Source organism: Psammomys obesus, unplaced genomic scaffold (genome assembly GCF_907164565.1).
Source record: "Psammomys obesus unplaced genomic scaffold, mPsaObe1.curated_primary_1811, whole genome shotgun sequence".
NCBI classification, from domain to species: domain Eukaryota; kingdom Metazoa; phylum Chordata; class Mammalia; order Rodentia; family Muridae; genus Psammomys; species Psammomys obesus.
This window is the reverse complement of record NW_026596225.1, coordinates 309,243-325,873: the sequence shown is the minus strand read 5'-3', so window position 1 is coordinate 325,873 and position 16,631 is coordinate 309,243. Positions and strand designations below refer to the sequence as shown.

General features: G+C 43.0%; 1 protein-coding gene across 5 annotated transcripts in view; it reads right to left on the bottom strand.

Moving 5' to 3' along the window:
* Nnt (nicotinamide nucleotide transhydrogenase) overlaps positions 1-13,198 on the bottom strand; it is an 89,515-nt gene extending 76,317 nt beyond the window's left edge. Inside the window, exons 1-3 of one of the 5 annotated variants that reach the window (XM_055595766.1) lie at positions 12,957-13,198; positions 7,987-8,189; positions 1,647-1,876 (exon numbers count right to left, since the gene is read on the bottom strand). In XM_055595766.1, coding sequence (XP_055451741.1) covers positions 1,647-1,876; positions 7,987-8,137 — 381 coding nt within the window. In that variant the 5' untranslated portion in view covers positions 8,138-8,189; positions 12,957-13,198. Of the gene's footprint in view, positions 1-1,646; positions 1,877-7,986; positions 8,190-12,309; positions 12,332-12,480; positions 12,610-12,739; positions 12,835-12,956 lie in introns of those variants that run through there. The other 4 variants (XM_055595764.1, XM_055595765.1, XM_055595763.1 and 1 more) reach the window with 4 other exon arrangements.
* Positions 13,199-16,631: the final 3,433 nt, after the last annotated feature.

Genomic DNA, 16,631 nt, shown 5'->3' with positions numbered 1-16,631 from the left:
GGGAAGTGGTAGCATACATACTTAATCCCAGCACTGGCAAAGGCCAGCAGAGCTCTGTGAGTGGGAGGGCAGCCTCGTGTGCAAATCCAGTTAGAAGCCAGCAAGGGCTACATAGTAAAACACTGTCTCAAAACACAAAACCAAAAAAGACTCAATCCTTAGTGATGTTGGCAAATGTAACTAAATGGTGAGACATTGGGAATGTTGTCAACTGAAGACTGCATGGTATAGATGTATGTCACTTTAAATTCCAGCCCCATAAATGAAGACAAGTCAAACTAGCATCTCTACCAAACTAAGCTTACTCTAGCTTCAATATATTGTTCTAGTAAGAAGTTTCACTATACTTGTTTTGTGTGAAATAAGCATAGGAAACATAGCCTGCAGGATTTACATTTTAAATACAAACAAAAATGCTGGTTCCATCACTGCCTATCATGGCATCTTATCTTAACTTACCAAAGCACCTTCGCCTCTTATTCCTGTGCCTGGTGTTAAGCTGGTGATTCATATGAATCTAGGCTGAGAACTTTCAACTCTTTGGGCAGGAGGTGTGGTTCAGTGGAAGAGTACTAATCTGGCATATGCGAAACCAGCAACACGGGTGCGTGCGCGAACACACACCCTAAAGCCTATTCTAAATGGGGTGAACTCATTTTTTTTATTTTCCATGTTATGTTCCTACATATCAAGTATATGTAAACCTAAAACTTTTTTAAAGCTTTAGCTGAGTTATAACTTATGTTTATATCATAAAATTTCCAAATACTTTCCTATAGTCAAAACTGACTTCGAATCTTCTCAGATATTACCATCTATGATGTTGTTAGGACTGGGGAGGTCACCTAGTGGTAGAGTTCACGCTTAACATGCTTGAGGACCCGGGTTCAATCGCAGCCTCAGAAAAATAATGCCAGTATGTTATTCAGTAGAGTTGCGGGGAGGGAGCTATGTGAATGATTCTTCTTATGAATTAATAAAAAAAGCTTATTTTTATTTAAAAAAACTGTTGGCTTTAACACAGTGTTCACACTTTTGTCATCCCTACTTCTCTGCTCACATTAGTTGCAAAATATTTAATGATTTAAATTTAATGTTCCACTCTAGTTATTATCTAGGCTAAACTCTTAGTACAGCCTTATACATGATTTTATATTTATATTCATATTTTAGTTATAAAGCTCCTTAACATATAAATTTCTGCTGAATGGTACCTCAAGACCTTTTAAAGTCAGTTGGCCTACCAGTCACCCCACAACGGTCATGCTATGTCAGTGTGAATAACCGCCTTCGTTATCAGACGCTACACACAGCATCCTGGGCTGGGTTCAGCATCTTCTTGCCACCCAACCTGTATACAATCATAATCTGGAAGTCTGTATATAAGTGGACCATGTAGCACAAATTTTACACATCACTTTGCATGAGTATGAACAATTATGTGCCAATTAAAAACAAAAAAGAAGAGCACTAAGAAAATTGGAAGAATTGGGTATGGTGGCTTTGATCCCAGCATTGGAGAGGCAAACATAGATGGGTCTGTATGGCTTACAGGCCAGCTAGGGCTACAGTGAGACCATGTCTCAAAAAAAGAGAGAGAGAGAAAGAAAAGAAAGTATAAATGAGAGAGATAAAGGAGTAATTACTTTGACCACCAGATCAGAAGCCAGAACTTCCTTCGCCCCTTGGATTTGGGCCCCTGCCGCTCTGTAGAGGTCATCTGGGAATTTGGAAGCTTCACCTGCTCCTGATTCCACAACAACATTAAATCCCTGCTTGACCAGGGCCTGGACACCAGCAGGAGACAGTGCTACTCGCTTCTCATTTTGGAAAATCTCCTTGGGGACCCCAACTGTCAGCTGCTTATATGGAATTCCTAAAAACAAACAAAACCAAAGTTTAAGCAAAGCTAAAACGCATGCTTCAGAGAAGACTTCAGGAAAAAGAAACGGGCAGTCTGTTCTCCAAAACATACTATGCACAAGCTGTTACTGAAAAATTAACAATTCACAATCACAATCCATTTACCTTTTTTGAAAAGTGACAAATTTTTGTACAAACTGTCCTTAATGCACTAAATATTTTTATTTAATTGACTGTTTCTCTTTAAGGCGCATGATAAACTGAACCTAATCTTAGGAGAAAAATACCTGAGATAAGAAATCTCACAGTGTGCTAACTCCCCTCTTTCACCCTCTGGGTTACAGTCTCCTGTCCTGGCCTTTAGTAAAGACAGAAATAAATTACTGAAGAATAGCTTTACAATAGATACTTTGATGGCTGCCATATCTTACATTCCTTTCCTGTCAATTTGGCCAGAGTAAATTTCTCATAGATTTCCAAGAACGGAATCCTGAGACTCTACCAGCAACTGATCAGACAAGAGGCCAGAAACCAGGTCAAAGACATGAGGAAGCCAGCTGCCACCTCCATGATGTGACTTACAGAGGGTCCAGGACAGTCCATGTTGGCCACTGATTAACCTACTATGTTGCTGAAGTCATGTTTTATGTTTTACTAACCTACTGTGTTTTATGTCAGCTTGATGCACACTACAACATTTGGGAAGACGGGCTCTCAATTAATAAAATGCCACCATGCGATCCCTGTAGGCAGCCTGTAGTGCGCTGTCCTGGTTGGTGACTGATGTGGGCCGGTCCAGCTCGCTGGGAGTGCCACCCATGGGCACAGTGTGACAAAGCAGGCTGAGCAAGCCAGGAGGGGCAGTCAGTAAGCAGAGTTCCTCCATCACCTCTGCTTCAATTCCTGGCTCCAGGGTCTCACCTTGAGTCCCTACCCTAACTTCTTTCAATGATGGGATGTAACCTGAAGTTGTAAGCCAAAATAAACCTTTTCCTCCCCAAGCTGCTTTTGATCATCATGATTTATCACAGCCACAGAAAAGGAACTAAAACACCCAGCCACTCATGTTCTCTCCTAGGAGAGAATGGAGAAGCCAAAGAACAACTAGAAAAGTAGATGGTAGGGAAGTGACTTGTACACATCTATGGGTCCATCAGCAAAGAGACGTCCGAATAGCACTGACTGGCACAGCAACAGTGGCTGCGTAAAGAAAGACAAGCCATAACCAGGAAACCCAGAACGCATTCCACTTCTCCAAGATGGCAAGGGGTTCCTGGGGTCCCTTTCCCCAAGAATTTATACAACAAACCCTCAGCACAAAGTATAACCTGATTGTGATCTGTTGCTTACAACCCAAAAGAAAGCGTGTAACACAAGGATCTTTATACGGAGTTCAGGCTCTCTTTACCTACAGTTTCCTCTGATGCTTTAATCAACATGAACCAGTAACAGTTTCTTGTTTTGTTTTGTTTTGTTTTGTTTTTTGTTTTGTTTTGTTTTAGTGTTTTGAGACAGGATTTCTCTGTGTAGCCTTGGCTGTCCTGGAACTTGCTTTGTAAAGCAAGCTGGCCTTGAACTCACACAGATCCACCTGCCTCTGCCTCCAGAGTGTTGGGATTAAAGGCATGTACCACCGTGTTCAGTCCTTAACATATTTTTAAGCAGTATGTTTCTGAATAATTGTTTGGGTTTTTTTTTTCCGATTTATTTTTATTATTTATACAGTATTCTGCCTGCAGGCATGCTTGTAGGCCAGAAGTGGGCACCAGATCTCATAGATAGTTATGAGCCACCATGTGATTGCTGGGAATTGAACTCAGGACCTCTGGAAGAGCAGCCAGTGCTCTTAACCTCTAAGCCATCTCTCCAGCCCCTAAGCAGTATGTTTCTATATAGGCTTTACTATAGTTTAAAAATTCCATTATTGCCACTGAATATATAAATTTTTTAAAAAAATGAATCAGATTACAAATATAGAGTAACTTATGGAGACTTTAAACATATTAAGGCAACTTGAAAATATCCACATCTGATCACAGTCTTATATTTCCATACTACTTATACACTAATAATTCACAGTATACCAGAGGCAGAAAAATGCTTATTTTCTACCTCAAGCAGAAGAAAATAGGAGGTTGGCAAATATTTTGACCCATGTGTAAAACTAAGTCATAATGTGCACTTCTCTGGAGTTTACTACTCATCTGAGAATCTCAAATCTAAGCTCCAGATTTGGAAAGCTAAGGCTAAGGGTGACGGGGTAGAGCATACAGAGTCAAAAGTATTTAGAACCAGAAGTGAAGGTGCACACCTTTAATCCCAGCATTCAGGATGCAGAGGCAGGCGGATCTCTGTGAGTTCAAGGCCAACCTGGTCTACATAGCAAGTTCCAGACCAGCCAGGGCTACATGGTGAGAGCCTGTCTCAAAAAGAAAAAAGAAAAAAAAAAATATTTAAGAGCCAATTTGAAATGGCTTCCACCAGCCAAATATGGTAATTTGAGTTTGAAAAAGAATAAATAGGGGCTGGAAAGATGAACTGGCTGCTCTCCCAGAAGACCTGGGTTCAATTCCCAGCAGCTACATGGTGGTTGGATCACAATTATCTATAACTCCATTTCTAGAAGGTTCTCTTACATGAGCTTCCATGAGCACCAGGAATATATGTGTCCATAGACATACATGTAGGCATAAACAGCCATAAAAAAATGATAATTTTAAAAAGAATAATGGAGTAGTACACTTCCAAAGATAATATAATCTATGAGTTCATGTTGATTATCAGAAAAAAGTACTAGGTATTTTAAGTGGCATAGCTCAACTTAGAACAAGCAATGTGATGAGCAGAATCACAGCTTCCCAAAATATCGATATCATCCCTATCACCTCTGGATACATTACACATGGCACAGGGGAAGTATGATGGCAGGTAGACTTAAGGTTGCTAACCACTTGGCCTAAAGTAGGGAGAATATCCTGGGTTATGTGGAGAGCTACAGTGAAATCACAGAGTCCTTACATATGGAGGAGGGAAGCCAAAGCGTCCTAGGCAAAGAGCAACGTGAAGATGCAACACTGATACTGTCAAGACAGAAGCGAACAACCTGACAAGCAGAGACGCTCTCCAGTGCTGGAAAGGTTTCGGAAACAGTGTCCCCTGCAGCTCCCAGGACAAGTGCAGAACTGCCAACACTTGGATGGAGGCCCAGCGACAACTGTGGACTTCGACTTCCAGTGGGTAAAAAGCCAGGAGGCTTGTGGTTATTTATTACATCAGGAATAGGAAATCGACACACAAGGGAACCAACTGGTTATCAGCAAAACTAGAAATGGGAAAGAGCATTTATCCCACATTTCCAGTTCCATTTCAAGGCAACTAGACAACAGAGAAAAATTTGTTATCTTTATAGAAAAATTCTAGCTGATAAGGGAAGCAAGAATGATGGAGTTTCACCATTTCAAAAGTCCTAATAAAATCATGAATTTAATTAATGGCCATTAATCAAATGGCTGAAAGAACCTAGGTGGGGAAAGCTGATGGGAATTTCCTATCAGAGATCACAAGGATAACATCTCTGCTGACCACGTGGTCTTCCCAGTGTCCAATAATGCACAACACTACCAGTGGTATTCTTGCCAGAAATGTGGGGAAAAGAAACTGATTTAGCAGAACCAATCAAGGGAACTCGATCAGTCAAATTTACAACGCTGGAAATTCTACTGAGCAACAACTATAGTCTTCAACAAGGGAGAAAAGTAGGGAGAGTGGCAGAGGATGTAATCAAGTGGGAAAGTACCTGGCCAGCATGGCTGAAGCCCTAGTTCTGATTCCCAGTAATGAAGAAAAAAAAAAAGTCTCTTATATGCCTGTGGTGGTTTGTGTCATTCAAACATTGCTTGACTTGAAAGACTCATGTGTTTGAATGCTTAGCCCATAGGAAGTAGCACTATTAGGAGGTGTTGAAGTAGGTGTGGCCTTGTTGGAGGAAGTGTGTCATTACAGAGGCAGGCTTTGAGGTCTCCTATGCTCAGGTTATGCCTAGTGTGGCACACAGTCTCCTTCCACTGCCTGCAGACAAGATGTAGAACTCTCAGCTGCTTCTCCAGCACCAGGTCTGCCTGCATGCCGCCATGCTTCTCACCATAATGACAATGGACTAACCCTGTGAGCCAGCCCTAATTAAATGTTTTCTTTTATAAGAGTTGCCATGGTCATTGTTGCCGCTTCACAGCAATGAAAACCCTAACTGACGTCACAGGAGACCCAAGAGGCACAGCAAGCAAATGTAGTGCATGAACTCTAGCCCATTCTTTGAACAAGCCTACTGTAAAAATAGAGTAAAAAGCTGAGTATGGTGGCATACACACCTTTAATCCAAGCTCTAGGGAGGCAGAAGCAGGTGAATCTCTTGTGAGTTCGAGGCCAGCCTTGTCTACCTCATGAGCTCCAGGACAGGCAGGACTACATAGAGAAACCCTTTCTTAGATAGATAGATAGATAGATAGATAGATAGATAGATAGATAGATAGATAGATAGAAATAAAAATTTTTAAAAAAGAGGTGAGGGAGTAAGAGAGGAAAAAAGCAATTGAGAAAATACTGACTGAAATTACTTTTTATGCTTTTCAATATGGTAATTAAATTAATATTTTATTATAGAGAAAGTATTCTTATTTGTTGAAAAGTTTTTTTTTTTAAATAGGTGACAAAAAAATCAAAAGTTGAGCAAGAAAGACTCACATGTATTACCGAAGAGGTCTTGATGCCCATAGATTTATTTACAAGTACAGTCCTCCTGTCCTCCACACAGTCATTTGCTTCTATCTTATCAATTTTATCACTAGGTAACCTGGCTTTCCAGAGAAGATCAAGAGAAGTTTCTGAAGAAAAACTTCAGAGTGATAAGAAAAAGGTGTGGTGCCAATAGTGATTTGTCATCTGAAGCTCTGAAACCTAGTCAAGGTCACAGCTCCTTGGCGACTAGCAAACAGACCTTAAGAGGGAGAAGGAACAGTCATGCCGTTCTTTCATCTCAGGAACTAAATGCTGTTCTTAGCCTGGCATATTGCCATCTGGAAGTAAAACTAAATGTCTAAGTCTTCCTGACAAATGTCCACATGCTTAAAAGGTCTGGCCAGTGAATGACAGACAGTGTACTGGGTAGTCCTTGGAAAGACTAAGAGAGAGGTGACTCAGCTTAGAAGGTGACCTCAGGGGCCTCTCCTCCTAGTCTGTACCCATAAAGGAGTGAGACTCCCATTAGAGAAGACCTGATAGGCCGCTGGATAACGTCAGTCTTGCTCCCTAGGAGCTGAGAAGACAGTAGTAGCTTTGAAGAAAGGACTGGCATGCTCTTACAGTTTTAAAAAGGGTATTCACATTGTCACATGTGGGACAGACACTAGGAGGGCAGAGGCTGAAAGCACAGAGACCACTTAGGAAAGTAATACATCACTTCGGTGGCAGAAGATGATGGTTTGAACCAGTGTTAAAAGTGGTAACAGTGGAGCTGGAGAGATGGCTCAGCATTGTTCTTCCAAAGGATTCACATTGGGTTCCCAGCATCCATAGCAGAACATTAACAACAGATAACTCCAGCTCCAAGGGACCCAAAACCCTCTTCTGATGTTAGAGGGAACTTGCCCACATTTGTACAGACACAGAGACATACAGACATATATAAATAGATAAAAAACCAAGCTGAAGAGTAGTTACTAGCTAGCATGTAAAATGACTAACAATTCTGACCTGAACTGCAATGAGGTTGTTTTTACTGAATCAAGTAGCATTATTGTAGATCAGCCAATACACTTCCTTCCTAACTCCTGAGCAGAGGAAGCCGTATGTGGTACAATTCTCCAGTACCTTCTAGGAACAATGGAAAGCCACAAGGAGAAATGGCTACTATGAGCAAAAGGCTCCCAAACAATACAGCCAGTTAATCATTCTTTTTTCCCGTTATTTTTATCTACTCTGTTAGCAATGGCAATCTAAATTTTCTATAAGTGGAAAACATGAAAAAAAAACATTCATTTGGGTTTTTTGACTGTTTGTTTCTGTTTAAAACGAGCTCCTTGCATGTATCACCATGGACTTGAAGTGCACAGTGAAGTAAAGTCTTACCTGGTTTTACGGGGGATTTACACCACAGTGCCTGATGAGTGTGAAATGTTCGTAAAAAGCCTTTCTTCCCAGATAGACCCTTACAGGAGCCCAAGTTGCTAAGGAAAGGGCATGAGCAGCTGGTCACCACCGATTTCAGCAGATGTGCCATGTTGCTTTGAACTCCCAAGTTTCCAAATCCCCAGTTCCTCGAAGGTGAATTGCTAAAAAGAAAAGAAAATGTTTATATGTCAAGAAAAATGTACCTTGTCGTTTGAGTATAAAAAACCATATAAATTGTTCATCTCCAGGGTCTGCATCAGGAACACATTTGCCTACTGCCATCTTCAAAAACTTTACTTGTTAAGCCCCATACTTATACACAACACTTTAAAAATTTGTTTCCGATTCGGTATTTAAAATTTGAGATTCCCCTTTCCCCCCTCCCCCCCACACACAAAAAGCCAGGGCAGTGGATCCAGTTAATCCTAGCACTCAGGAGGTAGAGGCAGGTGGATCTCTGAATTCAAGGTCAGCCTGCTTTACAGGATGAGTTCCAGGACAGCCAGGGCTACACATAGAGAAACCATGTCTCAAACAAAACAAAACAAAAAACCTTGAAAGTTATTTCTATCTAAAGTTGGGATTAAAAATTCACCATTTGTTTCCAGGCCTGACTCACACAAGTGTGTGTGTGTGTGTGTGTGCAGCTGGAGAGCTGGAGAGTTTGTATATGCAGAACTATAGAGCTAAGCCACATCTTACACTAAAGTTATCTTGTAAATCAACATATTTGCAAAAAAGGTACATGTAATATTTGAATTTCCCTTATTATCTTAAATATATATATGTGTATATATATATATATATATAGGCACTAGATCATACAAAACACATTGCTATCCTATCCGATGCAGTAAAATGCTTAGCTCTGAGATTTATGTTTACTTCTCAAGAAAATAAATATGCAGGGGATAATAAAGGAAGGAAGGAAAGAAGGAAGGAAGGAAGGAAGGAAGGAAGGAAGGAAGGAAGGAAGGAAGGAAGGAAGGAAGGCCCCATAATATCTTTATTACTTCAGTCTGTGCTTACAGCCATGGGTATAACTATGAACTCTTTTGAAGTGGTTCTCAACAGTGGCCAGTGTTATATGAAAGTGTTTTATAATAGTTTATTTTACCAAAATGTGGCCACTTGTTACCAATTGTAACAGGGCAGAGTGAAGTATCACTTTGCTGTCAGCTACCTTTGCTTTGCCATCTTTGGCAAATCCCGGGGGATGCCCAGCAGGCACTCCTACATTCCCTTCTTCCTCTACATTTCTTTGCTTGAGAACAGAATGAAGCAGAGGGTCTGAAGTCTATCAGTGAATCCCGGCTAACATTACCCACTATGCCTGTAAATCCTGGCCCATGACATGGACTATCACAGGGCCAAGCATATAGCAAAGTGGGTTCCACAACCTGGTCCAGGCACCCGAAAAGTGTTTAGCTGATTTTAAATCTCAGAGCTGCTACCACAACTTCCTAAATAAACTTCTTTACAACACTGGGAAGGAACACTGGTGATAGAAATTAGCATTTGAATTTCCATTAAGTTATCTAAAAAACATTGTCAGGCACTAGGTCATTCAAAACACATTACTAGCCTAAGTGCTGTAGTTGCTTATTAATTAGATGCCCTTTAACTCAGCAAATGTAGCCAAAGGACAATCTGAGAGGCCCTTTCTCTCTTTGGGTCGTCCCAGCTCCCTGCAACCACTGTTCTGAGTGAGTTGGCAAAGATTGCTCAGACCTCCTCAGCAAATAAATGAAACTGGGCCTAATGGAGCCCTGCATTGCCCAAGTCTGCCATGTCCTGATTGTTTAATCAGAACTACTCTGAGCCTCAGTTCACTAACCTATAGCAGGGTTAGAAAACAGCAGCTTGCTCAGATCCTTCTGTCCTGCCTACTTGGAAAATAATAGTTTGATGTTCAACAGCTAGATCCCTAATGGGGCACCATATATGATCCCAATCTATAACTAAAAATAAATAAATAAATAAACACTTTATTCAGGCTTTAAACACATGCATCAAAGGTCAGGAGGTCATTTACTGGCAGAAGAGTCTACCACACTTGCCATAATTTAAATATAATGGTTCTGAAAGGTATTAAGAAAACATCTGAACCATTAGCTAGTCCATGTTTACTCCAAAAGAGCCAAATTTTCCCCCTTTTCTCCACTTCAGAATTCTCTATTATCTGATCTTCCTTGCACTTCTCAAGCCTTGAATCAATAATGGGATAATAATTTGCAACTCAAAGTTTAAAAAAATAAAATGCGTGTTTTAGCATGGCATTTGTGGAGCTGCTTAATATAAATTATAAGTGCCTCAACTGAGCGGTGCTGGTGCATGCCTTTACATCCCAGCACTCAGGCATAGGCAGAGGGACTCTCTGAGTTCAAGGCCAGCCTAGTTCACAGAGTGAGTTCCAGGACAGTAGGCTACACAAGAGAATGCTGGGGATTGGGGGAAGAGTAAATGCTCCCCAGAGACTGGTCTGTGTGGTGCTGAGGACAGGCCCCACATCCATATATTCCTGGGAGAGCATGCCACCACTTCCCCAAAGGTTAAACCCTCAAACCCTCTAGAGCAGAGGAGCCGTTCTCAATCTGTGGGTCACAACCCCTCTGGAGGCTGAATGACCCTTTCACAAAAATACCATATCAGATATCCTGCATACCAGACATTTGCATTGCCATTCATAACAGTAACAAAGTTACAGTTAAGAGGTAGCAGGAAAATAATGTTACGGTGTTACGGCTGGGGAACACCACAACATGAGGCGCTGTAGTTGGGAGGGTTGAGAACCAGTGCTCTAGAGTCTGGGGCAAGCACCTGACCTAGCAAAAGAGGACAGCAGAAAGGCTGACTAGGAACTCTGGACTGGAAGAAATTTATGATAGGTGTAGCCTCAAATCACCCTGCTTCTCTGTACCTGATTGCCTCATCTTTAAGTTCAGAACAAAAGTAAAACCTACCTCATTGAGCTGCAAGGATTAAAGTAGCAAAATGCCCTGATCATCAGGTTGTAGAGAGGATTAAGAGATCCTGGCAGGTTGCTCCATTCACTTTGTTATTATTCCTGGCCAGTGTTTTACACTAGACACAGTAAGTCAACTAATATTTTTGGACTGAATGTTTAAATGACTAGGGCTGGGTAGCCTGATGCCATTCAGCAATGAATTTCTGAAACAGTTTCAGAACTTTTTCTTTGAAAACAAAATTTCTGTGTAGCCTTGTGGAAAACTGATCCTATCAGCAGATAAGCTGTTTGCTGATACTAGAATAATTCTAAACTGCCCCTTCCATAAACAAAAAAAAAAAAAAGAAAGAAAGAAAACAGTTACAGATGCCAGCATTGCACAAGTTACGGCAAGAGGAACACAAGTTCAAAGCCACCCGTGCTACGCATAGAGTTTCAGGCCAGTCAAGGTCAAAGACCGAGATCTTCTTCGTCTCCAAACAGAAAAATATAATGAGCATAATAAAATAAGAAAGGAAAAATAGCCAACATTTGCCCAAAAAAGAGGGTGCAGTGGGCAAGGAAGCCCCATCCCTCCAGACAAAGTTCCCTGAGGACCGCGCACCGCCACAGGTCGAATAAGGGCACCAGCGGGCGTAAACACAGTTACGCTCTCAAAGGCTAAGCATACCAACAAGGACACAATACCCTATCCTGCAGGCAGCATGACCTCCCCCGGAGCCACTGGTGCCGTGGCCCTGCCACAGGTGCTGCCCCTCCCTCAGCAACTAAACTGCCACCCACTGGCACGTGCAACCAGACCACTATTTATAACCTCCTGTGGAAGCCCATTGGCTCTGGCTGCACAGCAGTCACTGTGCCTCTCAGGTTTGAACCAGCTCTGCCCAGGCCTACATCCCCACCCCACCCTCCTGCCCCACCAATCCAAACCCTTCTCCCAGTCCTTAGAGAAGTGAACGTGGCACCCCTTACCCGTCAGCCCCGACCTACACGCCCATCTTTTCCTTTTCACCCAACTGAGCACCCTGCCTGAACACTCTGAAGTGTCCAAGTGCAACTTAGAAGCGGCCCGCTCCCCTCCTAGGCACACCGCACTTCAAAGTCCTCCATGACCTCTTTTCCGATCCCGCTTAAGGCCAAAACGACGACAGCGCAACTTTTGCCGTCCTTGCCCCAACCCCCACCCCAGGGTCCAAGACCCGCACCTGCACAGCTGTCACCTCGCTCCTCGGACCCCGTTCCCACATCCACTCCCTTCCACGTCACCCCAATCGAACACACACACAAATGCGCCCCCACCTCCGGGCACCCACCGTATTCCTTCTCCGCCTGTCTCCTGCAGGAGCCTCGGCACCCCATTTGCTAGACACTGCGGACCCCGCCCCCTCTGCACCCTAACGGGCCCCCGCGGCAGGGGGACCAGGGGCCCGAGCTCGGCTGCCGCTCTTCCAGCAGCCCCCAGCCCGCAGGGCCGGCTGACTCACCTGGGCCGGCACGGGGCAGCAGGCGACCCCGCGCCGCGAGCAAACGCCACGCCGCGCTGGCAGACCCGGCCCGGCCCGCGGCGCTGCGCCTCCAACCCGGAAGAACAGCCCCAGCCCAGAGGCGACGGCGACGACCACGTGACACCCGCTGCCCCCACCCGGACCCGCGCCCCTCTTCGGCACCCCTCACGCCCTGCCTTCTGCCAAGCCCGCTTCGCCCGATCCCCAGCCCTGTCTGCAAAGGAGAAAGAGACTCCACCTAATGCACCCCTAGCGCGCAGCAGCTGGTCCCCGACGACGGTCCTCCGTCTCGGGGTGACCGCTGAAGCCCCTTTGTCTCTACCCGGCCCCGAGGCCCGCAGCTCCGCCCTCTTGCTCTTGCTCAATCAGTTTCTGTCAATCAAACCTCGTGCCAAGCTCTGCAAAGTTTTTAGGAATTCATTCCTCTGCTTCACCCTGGAGACTAAGTTACAAACCATGATTTCCTCACCGGTGTCCCAGAAGAACATATGAACGGCTGCTGTAACTTCTCTGTGCCGGACTTTCGTCTCTCTAGGAAAAAAAAATCCAAACTTCTGTAACTGGAGAGGACCTAAGCGGGAAGAAGCCGAGGGCGGGAATGGGGGCGTTGTTTTTCCATTCTGGACAGGAGGTGGGGTCAAATTCCTCAGGGACGAAGTCAAGGCCTGAAAATGAACACACGTGTGCGTATTTGGCTTCCAACAGCGAAGCCAGCCAAGAGGAAACCTGTGTTACTGTTAACATAGGCAGCGTCTGGAATGTACCCTGTAGTGGAAGTTCCTGATTAAGGAAATTCAAAACATAATGACCTAGTTAATGGTTAGGTTCTGTTATTTGCTCCGCAGGTGCTTTCTGATTAAACTTACCCAACGCTGAATCGAAAGGAAATGTCACTGTAAAATTGGTGGTGGTGGTGTCTTTTGTTTTGTTTTTAACTTAACTGAAATAGTTATTTAATAGGCAGAAGGGAAAAAAAGACAGGTATTCGGTATCTTTTAAGAAATAACCACAGAGAAAGTCCTGCATTTATGCAGCAAGAAGGGCCCTTGGGCTAACTGGCTCCCCAGTGCAAAGGAAACTCTACCGGTGGTGGAAGAACTAGAAGGCAAGAGAGGACTCAGCCCGGTGTTTGAAAATAATGACCGTAAGTCATCAGGTAGTGACACTGTGGGTACAATGAGTCAGGTACGTAGCGATTTTAAACTCTCCTTCTGTGCTGTAGTTCAGTGTGGTAGGGTGTTCGAACACGAGGCTCTTCTAAAACCGGCAAGGCATCTGTCTTCACACTATTTTATCTTTTCAATTGCTTTCTTTCTTAGTGTTCGTTCGCTTGTTTGTTTTAAATACCCCCTCCCTTCATTCTGATTAACACTCCCCTGCCCTGCTCCTTCCTCCGTCCCCCTATCTCTCTCTTGGAACTGTTCCACAAGCAACATTTCCCCTTCGTTTTAAAAAATGTTCTGTCATCCCTCCTCCTTTATGGGAACTCCCCACCCTACTGGCCCTTTTCTAGTTTCCTGGCTTCCTGAGGTACTCTAAATTAAACACACAGAACTAGTGGATTGAGTTTACCTTGCTCGGTACAATATTTCCACTTTCACCCATTTAACCAAAATTTTTTAATTTCACTTTCCTTAGTAGCTGAATAAAATTACATTCTGTTCATGCACCACATTTTCATTATCCACTCATTAGTAGGTGTACATCTAGGCTGACTCCACTTTCTAGCTATTGTGTACGGTTTGGCAATGAACACGGGCGAGCAAGTGTCCCTGTAGGCGGGATATATAGATTCTTTATTGTCTTTGCCAGTGTTCTATTGCTGTGAACAAATACCACGACCATGCACCCTTTATGAAAGAAACCACTTAATTGGGGCTGGCTTACAGTTCCAGAGGTTTAGTCCATCATCATGATGGGGAGCATGGTGGCATACAGGCAGGAGTAGCTGAGATTTACATCCAGATCCGCAGGCATCAGGAAGAGCCAAGCACTGGGCCTGGTTTGAGCTTTTGAACACCTAAAGGTCACTCCCAGTGACACACTCTCTCCAAGGCCAAACCTACTCCAAGAAGGCCACGCCTCCTAATCCCTCTCAAGTAGTGCCACTCCCAAACAGCCAGGCATTCAAATATGAGAGCCAATGGAGACCATTTCTATTCAAACCATCATGCTTAAGATATAAGGCCGGAGTGGTGTGACTGGGTCATATTCCTAGGTTTTTGTTTTGTTTGTTTGTTTTTGAGGACTCTCCAGACTGATTTCCAAAGCGGCTGTCCTTGTCTATGGCTCCATCAGTAGTATACAAGGGTTCCCCTTTCCCTACATCCACGTCAGCATTTGTTATCATTAGATACACATAAAATTTAACTCGTATGAAATTTAGGAGACTTTAATTTAGGAGACTTCTAGAAAAATGTATCAGAGTCAACAACTGTAACAAAACATTACCATCATCTTTAAAACCTAAAAACCAAAAAGGTACCTAATACTCAAAAATACCAGTGTAAACTGAAGCTGAGAAGATGTGCTATTAAACACTGAACTCTAAGCCCAGTCTGGGATACATAAGACTCTGCCTGAAAAAAGCTAATTTGAAATAAATAAATAATGAACTCCAGCGATGGCTTGTTACCATCTAGTTAAAACCTGCCATCTAGTTAAAGCCAGGCCAGAAAATAGCTAGTTTAATATTTTTCCATCACAGTTATTATGTTTTATCAGCAGTTTAAATTTCAAGCTTTCCTTTTATGAACATAGCAGTTAACTGAGTGGGCAAGATTCATGCCTGTAATCCCAGCACTTGGGAGGTGGAGGCAAACCAGTTGCCCTGAATTCAACATTAGCTTGGGCTACGTAGTTGAGTACTGGGCCAGTCAGCAAGGAAAAAAAAAAAAAAAGACAGTGATTATTATTCTTGGCTAATTGAAAGGCTCCATGAGATAAGAATCTTAGTTGGTAATATCTAACAATCATGCACTTGGCAGGTCTTAAAAAACCAAGCAGAGCTGCCTAGTTGTATCAAAATTTTCTAGTCACTGCATAAAAGAAATGCCTAAAAGTTGCCGTATCGCTTTCTGAAAACAAATTGCTATATATTTCATGTAAAAGTTGTCATACTAAATAGAACAAACTTTGGAACCTCCTTTTCACTTGTAGATTAAGTGGTGAGTAGTTAATTTGTCATTTGAATCCTAACATTATGTAACTTAACTATGTTGGGGTGATTTTGGAATGTTTCCCTAATGTCATTTTAGTTTGTTCTATTTCCTGACTCCGTCCTGTAAACAACAACGACAACAAATGGCAATGACACTTTAATCAGATTTTTTTTTTCTCTTTGGTTTATGCCTATCCTGTTCTTTTTTCTGATATCCTATTAAATGTATAAAAATGTAAAAAAAAAAAAAAAAAAAAAACCATCATTAAGGAGTGTGGCTCAAAGGCAAAGCACTTGCCAAAAGAGGCAAAATGTCGGGATTAACTCAGTCTTAGGGTGGCCAATCAAGAGTGTTTGATCTCGGGAAATAAATATATTAATGAGCTAAGTGAACCGATGCTAGTCAATATTAATTGGAAGGAAACTGACACCAAATAGGTGGCATAACGTCAACTGACAATTTGATGTGTTTAAGTAAATGTGCCTGCACTGGGGAGTACTCTGAGCATCTAACTTGCTGTTGGCATCACTCCTGGGCGAGCTGAGCTGCCCAGGAGACCAGCCAGATCAACCTAGCATGGCTGTGCCTCTTAAAATATAACACTAGCTTAGCATACTCATGTGGTAAGTGCTAATTGTAAAACCTTTATCAATATAGGGACCTGAGAAAACAATAAAGGCTAGAGAGTCCATTAGTACCATGAGGGAGCTCAAGGTAGGCCACCCCAAGATACTTCTAACATATTTAAAGACTGTTCTTCAGAGAGACTGTAGACAGAAGAGTAATAGAAAAGCTGGCCTCTGGGGCTAGTTTGAGTCTGTAGTCAGAGTAGACAGTGGATGACATGTGGGCAGGCTTTCGCTGAGCACCTTACACCAAGCACAGACCTTTTCATAGGAGGAAGAAATTGAGGACCTGATTCTGGTCCAGATATTGACAAATGCGGCTTTCTGGAGACAAGTTTGCTAT